This window comes from Procambarus clarkii, chromosome 47 (genome assembly GCF_040958095.1).
Source record: "Procambarus clarkii isolate CNS0578487 chromosome 47, FALCON_Pclarkii_2.0, whole genome shotgun sequence".
Classification (NCBI taxonomy): domain Eukaryota; kingdom Metazoa; phylum Arthropoda; class Malacostraca; order Decapoda; family Cambaridae; genus Procambarus; species Procambarus clarkii.
In genome coordinates, this window is record NC_091196.1 from 14,070,948 (window position 1) to 14,081,070 (window position 10,123).

A 10,123-nucleotide genomic window follows, 5' to 3' on the forward strand; every position below is an offset into this window, starting at 1 on the left:
ATCATTACATTTGCTCGGGTTAAACTCTAACAGCCATGTGTTGGCTTGCATAAAGCCATTTGTACAAGCGTGATAGCGTGTGCGTGTTTAATATGTATAACAGGACATTTCCGCGCTGGGAGGAGACCATATACTCCCAGGAGGGGTCCCTCGCCAGGCGGATTAGGGAGCCCTAATGTGATCAATTACGCCGCTCCGAATACCTGACAAGTAGTTGGGGTCCTGCAGGGCGTTCAGGGACGGCTTCGTTAGCTGTGTCCAGGTATCATATTGTACCAGACCCTCACACGCCTCGTGGCTTACACCAGTTTACGTTAAGGATGTGATGTAAATCTCAAGATTTACATCAGTTCACAAGAAGGAATGTAAATGATGTCATTTAATATAATACCTTGTTTACACTTACATCCAGTACTGACAGGAACAGTTCTTTAAATCCTCACCTAACATAACATCAGCTTAAGCTTTCGGAAACAAACAGCCATGGTTAGATCTAATGATCTGTTGTTGTTTGAATTCGCATTTAGTCCTGCGAAAACAAACAGATCGATCCCTTCTGCTTCTTATTTACCCATCTTGAGGTTATCTTGAGATGATTTCGGGGCTTTAGTGTCCCCGCGGCCCGGTCCTCGACCAGGCCTCCACCCCCAGGAAGCAGCCCGTGACAGCTGACTAACTCCCAGGTACCTGTTTACTGCTAGGTAACAGGGGCATTCAGGGTGAAAGAAACTTTGCCCATTTGTTTCTGCCTCGTGCGGGAATCGAACCCGCGCCACAGAATTGCGAATCCTGCGCGCTATCAACCAGGCTACGAGGCCTCCATTAGTGAAGTTATAGGCTAATTACACTTAATGGGAACCTCCCATATTTATAAAATAGGATTTGATCGAAATTATTAAAACAAAATTGAGCCAATATTATATTATTATATATTACTCATTCTTGACAATTATTATTAGTTTACATTAAGAGTGGAACGTACGCAAAATGATCACTATACATCGTATAGGTCGCGTCACTTTAACTGTCTTGATATGAATGTTGTAATAGTTAAATACATTAAGATAATTCTCATTATACAGTGTTAAACAAATGTTATATTAATTTGATACTACATGGGGGTTCCCACGAAGCCTGGGTCGATCCCATGAAGGCTGTGAGCATGGCTCACCCCCTGAATGGAGGCAACGGGGTTGACCCCGCCCTTCCTATGACAGTCCTTTCAAATCCACTAGTCATACTGCAAAGAATCAGGCTAGCCACCAGTGTCTGGTCTCTAGCCTTAGACAAGCAAACTGAAACACCAACAGTTAGACAAAATGGTATCCTATTTTGCATATATTGAAATATATATGTTCCAAGGTTGCTCTACTATTAATATGTTCCAAGGTTGCTCTAGTATTAATATGTTCCAAGGTTGCTCTAGTATTAATATGTTCCAAAGTTGCTCTAGTATTAATATGTTCCAAGGTTGCTCTAGTATTTATATGTTCCAAGGTTGCTCTAGTATTAATATGTTGCAAGTGGTCCATTAGTATATAAATATGTCATCACGGCCTTCATGGGGAATGCAATGAGAGCCAACTCCTCTTAAAATGGGGCATTGGGACAGACCCGACCAGCCATTGAGGGTTCCAATCCACCCCCCAGCCACCCTGCAAAGTTGAGGGTGACTGACCTAGCCTCAAGTTAGGTCAGTCAAACAAACATATTGCAAATCTTCTTCTATAGATGTAGATTATTATTCATTTGTCTTAAATGAAATGAACCATTCTTTAAGAATACCTTTCCTAATGTTGCACATATGTGCAACCACAAGTTATATTATAATTTTAGTACCACTATACATGAGTCTGGTGGAACAACATCCATGTGTCTGGTGGAGCCACATCCATGTGTCTGGTGGAGCTACATCCATGTGTCTGGTGGAGCCACATCCATGTGTCTGGTGGAACAACATCCATGTGTCTGGTGGAACAACATCCATGTGTCTGGTGGAACAACATCCATGTCTCTGGTGGAACAACATCCATGTGTCTGGTGGAGGCACATCCATGTGTCTGGTGGAACAACATCCATGTGTCTGGTGGAACAACATCCATGTGTCTGGTGGAACAACATCCATGTGTCTGGTGGAGCCACATCCATGTGTCTGGTGGAACAACATCCATGTGTCTGGTTTAGCCACATCCATGTGTCTGGTGGAACAACATCCATGTGTCTGGTGGAGCCACATCCATGTGTCTGGTGGACCCACATCCATGTGTCTGGTGGAGCCACATCCATTTGTCTGGTGGAGCAACATCCATGTGTCTGGTGGAGCCACATCCATGTGTCTGGTGGAGCCACATCCATGTGTCTGGTGGAGCTACATCCATGTCTCTGGTGGAACAACATCCATGTCTCTGGTGGAGCCACATCCATGTGTCTGGTGGAACAACATCCATGTGTCTGGTGGAACAACATCCATGTGTCTGGTGGAACAACATCCATGTGTCTGGTGGAACAACATCCATGTGTCTGGTGGAACAACATCCATGTGTCTGGTGGAACAACATCCATGTGTCTGGTGGAGCCACATCCATGTGTTTGGTGGAACAACATCCATGTGTCTGGTGGAACAACATCCATGTGTCTGGTGGAGCCACATCCATGTGTCTGGTGGAACAACATCCATGTGTCTGGTGGAACAACATCCATGTGTCTCCTGGAACAACATCCATGTGTCTGGTGGAGCCACATCCATGTGTCTGGTGGAACAACATCCATGTGTCTGGTGGAACAACATCCATGTGTCTGGTGGAACAACATCCATGTGTCTGGTGGAACAACATCCATGTGTCTGGTGGAACAACATCCATGTGTCTGGTGGAACAACATCCATGTGTCTGGTGGAACAACATCCATGTGTCTGGTGGAACAACATCCATGTGTCTGGTGGAACAACATCCATGTGTCTGGTGGAGCCACATCCATGTGTCTGGTGGAGCCACATCCATGTGTCTGGTGGAGCCACATCCATGTGTCTGGTGGAACAACATCCATGTGTCTGGTGGAGCCACATCCATGTGTCTGGTGGAGCCACATCCATGTGTCTGGTGGAACAACATCCATGTGTCTGGTGGAACAACATCCATGTGTCTGGTGGAACAACATTCACGTGTTAGCTAAAAAAGTATCCAATTGTGTGCTGGAACACCGTCCAAGTGGCAGCTCCTGGAACACTCTCCAGTTATCCCCTGGAACACCATCCAAGTACGTGCTGGATAAGTAGAGTTCAACAGACTCTGCTAACTGTAACTTGCCACTAATGTACAAAAAGATTTAATGTACTGTTCAGAAATCAAATAACAAAGACTCTTAATATTACAGATATACAACAGACATCAGTTAATAACAAACAACAGTGCTCAATAACAGACAACAGTGCTCAATAACAGACAATAGCGCTCAATAACAAACAGCAGCGCTCAATAACAGACAACAGTGCTCAATAACAGACAATAGCGCTCAATAACAGACAGCAGCGCTCAATAACAGACAACAGTGCTCAAAAACAGACAACAGCGCTCAATAACAGACAGCAGCGCTCAATAACAGACAACAGTGCTCAAAAACAGACAACAGCGCTCAATAACAGACAACAGCGCTCAATAACAGACAACAGCGCTCAATAACAGACAACAGCGCTCAATAACAGACAGCAGAGCTCAATAACAGACAACAGCGCTCAATAACAGACAACAGCGCTCAATAACAGACAGCAGAGCTCAATAACAGACAACAGTGCTCAATAACAAACAACAGTGCTCAATAACAGACAACAGTGCTCAATAACAGACAACAGCGCTCAATAACAGACAACAGCGCTCAATAACAGACAGCAGAGCTCAATAACAGACAACAGCGCTCAATAACAAACAACAGCGCTCAATAACAGACAACAGCGCTCAATAACAGACAACAGCGCTCAATAACAGACAACAGCGCTCAAAACCAGACAGCAGAGCTCAATAACAGACAACAGCGCTCAATAACAGACAACAGCGCTCAATAACAGACAACAGCGCTCAATAACAGACAGCAGAGCTCAATAACAGACAACAGCGCTCAATAACAGACAACAGCGCTCAATAACAAACAACAGCGCTCAATAACAGACAACAGCGCTCAATAACAGACAGCAGCGCTCAATAACAGACAGCAGCGCTCAATAACAAACAACAGCGCTCAATAACAAACAACAGCGCTCAATAACAAACAACAGCGCTCAATAACAACAACAGCTGTGCCTTTTCATTTGGGAAAAAGTTAACCAGTCCTCCAAAAATAGAGCTTCATAGAGTGAATACAGATGGTATGAACAAAATACTAACTGTAACACTCAAAATAGTCAACGTTGCTTACTGATTCTACAGACTTAGTGATGTTCTTCTCATAGTCTCTACCCTAGATACCATGGACGATCGCAGAGCTAGAGAGGATGGATGAGAGATGTCGTCAGTCACCTCACCAGGCGGGCAGACATCCTGCTCAGTCTCCTCACCAGGCGGGCAGACATCCTGCTCAGTCTCCTCACCAGGCGGGCAGACATCCTACTCAATCTCCTCACCAGGCGGGCAGACATCCTGCTCAGTCTCCTCACCAGGCGGGCAGACATCCTGCTCAGTCTCCTCACCAGGCGGGTAGACATCCTGCTCAGTCTCCTCACCAGGCGGGCAGACATCCTGCTCAGTCTCCTCACCAGGCGGGCAGACATCATGTTCAGTCTCCTCACCAGGCGGGCAGACATCATGTTCAGTCTCCTCACCAGGCGGGCAGACATCCTGCTCAGTCTCCTCACCAGGCGGGCAGACATCATGTTCAGTCTCCTCACCAGGCGGGCAGACATCATGTTCAGTCTCCTCACCAGGCGGGCAGACATCCTGCTCAGTCTCCTCACCAGGCGGGCAGACATCCTGCTCAGTCTCCTCACCAGGCGGTCAAACATCCTACTCAGTCTCCTCACCAGACGGCCAGACATCCTACTCAGTCTCCTCACCAGGCGGTCAAACATCCTACTCAGTCTCCTCACCAGGCGGGCAGACATCCTACTCAGTCTCCTCACCAGGCGGGTAGACATCCTACTCAGTCTCCTCACCAGGCGGGCAGACATCCTACTCAGTCTCCTCACCAGGCGGGCAGACATCCTACTCAGTCTCCTCACCAGGCGGCCAGACATCCTGCTAAGTCTCCTCACCAGGCGGGCAGACATCCTGCTCAGTCTCCTCACCAGGCGGGCAGACATCATGCTCAGTCTCCTCACCAGGCGGGCAGACATCATGTTCAGTCTCCTCACCAGGCGGGCAGACATCCTGCTCAGTCTCCTCACCAGGCGGGCAGACATCCTACTCAGTCTCCTCACCAGGCGGTCAAACATCCTACTCAGTCTCCTCACCAGACGGCCAGACATCCTACTCAGTCTCCTCACCAGGCGGTCAAACATCCTGCTCAGTCTCCTCACCAGGCGGGCAGACATCCTACTCATTCTCCTCACCAGGCGGGCAGACATCCTGCTCAGTCTCCTCACCAGGCGGGCAGACATCCTGCTCAGTCTCCTCACCAGGCGGGCAGACATCCTACTCATTCTCCTCACCAGGCGGGCAGACATCCTGCTCAGTCTCCTCACCAGGCGGGTAGACATCCTGCTCAGTCTCCTCACCAGGCGGGCAGACATCCTGCTCAGTCTCCTCACCAGGCGGCCAGACATCCTACTTAGCTAACCTACTTTATTGAATGCTTTCGGTCCCTAGGATGGCCCAAAACTTGGTAAGTACCATGTCCTGCCTGAGTCCAGGAGGGTGAAATGTTTTCCAACTTTGTTTACACGGCTCTGAGAGGTCCCTGACCACGCTTCCGTGCAGACCGAGGTGGTCGGGTCGCGTGGACGGCCACTCTAATCACCTGGCCAGCCTTTCTTTTAACAGTGCCTCGGATATTTCTGGCTTAAAAAATTTTCTTGTGTTTTTCAGCATTTCGCGGGCTCGCGCGCGCACACACACGCACACACACAGACACACGCACGCATACACACACACACACACACACACACACACACACACAGACACACACGCACGCACACACACACACACACACACACACACACACACACACACACACACACACACACACATACATACATACACAGGGGCCTCGTAGCCTGATGGATAGCGCGCAGGACTCGTAATTCTGTGGCGCGGGTTCGATTCCCGCACGAGGCAGAAACAAATGGGCAAAGTTTCTTTCACCCTGAATGCCCCTGTTACCTAGCAGTCTTTCTTGTAAACATATGTTGTAGAATATGACCGAAAAGGTAAGATTAATAATTCTAACACGAATTTTCTCAATATTTCTTATGTTTTTCTTCACTGTCGGTGGTAATGAAAATATCAATTCTCCAAAATTCATTTTTTAATTGTCTGACGCCTGAACGCGTTTCGTAATGCTTATTACATTTTCAAAGACTTAATTTTGCGCACAGATTCATCGAACTTATACTCATTTTGGGTGAGGTGAACAAACTTATGACAAACACAAGACAGAACACGAAACAATGGGTATAAATTGGATATGAGAACTGCAGAAGGCCTATTGGCCCATACTTCCTCTTGATGCTTCCATATTGGTTTGGGGCCTTGAAGTGGATAGAATATAGTTGTGCATTAATTGGCTGTTGATTGCTGGTGTTGAATTTTTGATGTGTAATGTCTCACTGATGTCGAGCCCCCTGCTATCACTGTACCTAGCGATGATTTCTGTGTTGGTCGTTAACAAACATTTACATGTTTCCCATTGCATTAAAAAATGTGATTTTCATAGATTTCAATTTATTTTCATTTTGACTTAATTATTTTGTGTGACATTGCATTGGAATTGAGCTGTGTTGTTTATCATACCGTTCATTTCGTGAGTAAAGTTTATTTTTGTATTTTTTCATTGTTTTTCATTTTACTGTTTTAACTGTTTTTCTTATATTTCAGTGATTGGGAACACCAAATCATTTAATGTTCCTAATTTTCTGATGGAAACATTAGATCTTTTGGGAATGCATCGGATGAGGGAGTAGGGAATGGTGGGGAGGATAAGGGGACGGGAGTGGGGGATGGTGGAGAGGACGAGGGGACAGGGGAGGGGGTAAAGGTGAAGGGAACGAGGGGGACCGGGGACTTGGGGATGGTGGAGACGAGGGGACAGGAGAATGGAGAATGGTAGGGAGGACAAGGGGACAGGAAGGGGGGAGGAATGGGAGACAGGGGAAGGTTGCTGTGGCTCAGCCTGTCACGTGGCTCAGCCAGGTAGATGCTGTACCTGTCACGTGGTGTGGCATCTATACATATACTCACGAAATGAATGGTATGGTAAACAACACAGCTAAATTCCTATACAATGTCACACAAAATAATTAAATCAAAGTGAAATTAAATCGAAATCTATGAAAATTCAATTCATCTATGCAATCAGAAACATTGAAATGGAATCATGGCATATTTAGTAAAGCATGTGTTGCTATTACGAGCAACAGATGGCACAGTTTAAAAAAAAAATATGTTTTTTTATTGTCACTGGTGTAGCATCTATATAGTAGGTATATAAAAACATGCCCGCATTCAAATGAAACGTTGTGACAAAATTTCAAAGCAATCGGTGAAGAACTTTTGGAGATTACAGAGTGTGTTGCTCTTACGTCTAACAGATGGCGCCGTTTAAAAAAAAAAAAAACGTTTTTTTCCTGTCATTGATAACGCATGTATATAGTAGGTATATAAAAACATGCGGCTCTGCCCCTCTCTGTCTGTGTCTCTTTATCTCTGTCTCTTTCTCTGTTTCTGCCTCTTCCTCTCTCTGTCTCTCAGTTTGTCTGTCTGTCTCTGTCTTTGTTTGTCCCCGTCTATGTGTGTCTGCCTCTGTGTTTCTTTTATAATTTTCTGATAAATGAATAAATAGAGCATTAGATAATTGCAAAATTTTTTCCAGAATATTTATGCTGCGAAATATGAAATTTTAAAAATTGTATTTTAGACCTATGTAGAATAAATTGCAATCTTTTCAAGGTATTTTGTAAATGACTCAGTTTTCACTTCGAGGATTGTTTCTGACTTATAATTTTCCAGCAGTATATTCAGAATTAAACAACACATGTATATACTTAAAATTCGAGGCTTTGACAATGTTTTCGAACTCAAAAAAATAGGGTAAGCATAACACATTTTTTAAGCAAATTTTCGCAGTGCATATTTTGTTATAATATGTATGCTGTGTTTTGCTACGGCAAACATGAAAAAAAGCTTAGTGAAAGCCAAGCTTGAAGCCGATAGAATCAATGTTCTTCAACTCACCATCCAAGAATTCGATTTGTTAACCCAAAATATGTGCTATTTATTATCATAGATACATAAGGTTTTTTGAGGGAGTTCGAAAATATTGTCAAGGTATTGAAAATTGTTGATATAAAGTGTTTAAAGTGTTTTTAATGATGAAATTACAGTTGGAAAATTATTAGTAAGAAACAGTTCTCGTAGTGATAACTGTGTCATTTACAAATACCTTGTGAAGATTGTAATACATTCTGTATAAGACAAACATCCAAAGATTGTAAATTTCGAAATTAGCCTGCCACCGAGTGGGCCTCTGGTGCAGGCCCATCACCTCAACCACCATCCTCAAACGTCCATAAGCAATCCAGCTGGGATGGTCCCATTGTAAACCAAGTTGCGGCCGAGTGCCTGGGTGCTGCAGCAACACAACACGACATTGCTCGCCTCACAGCAGTAGCAGCCCCACATGCAGGGGATTTCCTGTTAGCAACCCCAATGTCGTCAACTGGCACGCGTCTAACACCATACGCCCTCCGAATGGCTGTGGCCCTCCGCCTTGCTGCCCAAATCCACACCAGATATAGGTTTATTTGCGGCGAGGTGGTGGCTGACAGGTACGGCCACCATGGCCTACTCTGCCAAAGCACAGGGGGATGGCACTCGAGGCACAGTGAAGTTAACGACATCATCAAGAGGAGCCTCACCACAGCTGGATGCCCAGCTGAAAGAGAGCCCCGTTACCTAACGCCCCGTAACTCTGATGCTCTTATTGGTCGCCCAGATGGTATCACTGAACCCCTGGAAGAATGGCAAGCAGTTGGTATGGGACTACACGTGCATATCAACCCTGGCTAACACCTACATTGACCTCAGGGTTGCACAATCAGGTGGCGCTGCCACCCACAGGGAAGCAGCCAAATCCCGTAAGTATAGAGAACTGGATCACCACTACAATTTTGTCCCCATTGCTTCTGAGACACTCGGCGCCTGGGGTAAGAGGGCCACCAGTTTTTTGAAGGAACTGGGTTCTAGGCTCATTGAAACAACAAGAAACCCTAGAGTTGCCAGCTTCCTCTTCCAGCGCCTCAGCGTGGCGATACAGAGAGGAAATGCGCACTGCATCCAGGGTTCCTGCTCGCCATCTGAGGAGCTGGACGAACTCGACAACTTTGATAATCATCATTGTACCCAATATGTAAGTCCAATTTGTAACAAAGTTTAAATAAAACGAATATATATGTATATATACAAAAGAATAGGCGTGGTACTAGAAGAAAATGAGTGTTCAGTGAGAATTCACAAGGTCTTCTCTGAATACTCTTTATTTTCTTCACCGAGGCTATGGGTTATCTTCTTGAGGTTATCTCTTGAGATGATTTCGGGGCTTAGCGTCCCCGCGGCCCGGTCTCGACCAGGCCTTCTTTTTGTTACACCCTCCCCCCCCCCAGGAAGCAGCCCGTAGCAGCTGTCTAACTCCCAGGTACCTTTTTACTGCTAGGTAATAGGGGGCATCAGGGTGAAAGAAACATTTTGCCCATTTGTCTCCGCCTCCACCAGAGATCGAACCCGGAACCTCAGGACTACGAATCCGAAGCGCTGTCAACCCAGCTGTCAGGCGCTAGTGTATATATATATATATATATATATATATATATATATATATATATATATATATATATATATATGTATATATATATATATTACAGGCATATTACACCCGATTAATCTTTGTATGTGCTTCGTCCCTTATTATCCCCTATTTATCCCCT

The 10,123-nt window shown here is 45.4% G+C and overlaps 1 protein-coding gene across 1 annotated transcript; it reads left to right on the plus strand.

Annotated features, from left to right (window-relative positions):
• The first annotated feature begins 4,483 nt into the window (after positions 1-4,483).
• Positions 4,484-5,758, plus strand: LOC138350823 (histidine-rich protein PFHRP-II-like). The gene has a single exon (XM_069302260.1). The coding sequence runs from the start codon at positions 4,484-4,486 to the stop codon at positions 5,756-5,758; it is 1,275 nt and encodes a 424-aa protein (XP_069158361.1).
• Positions 5,759-10,123: the final 4,365 nt, after the last annotated feature.

Excerpts from the sequence above, each read along its gene's own strand:
- LOC138350823 (XM_069302260.1), top strand. The coding sequence starts at position 4,484 with ATGGATGAGAGATGTCGTCAGTCACCTCACCAGGCGGGCAGACATCCT.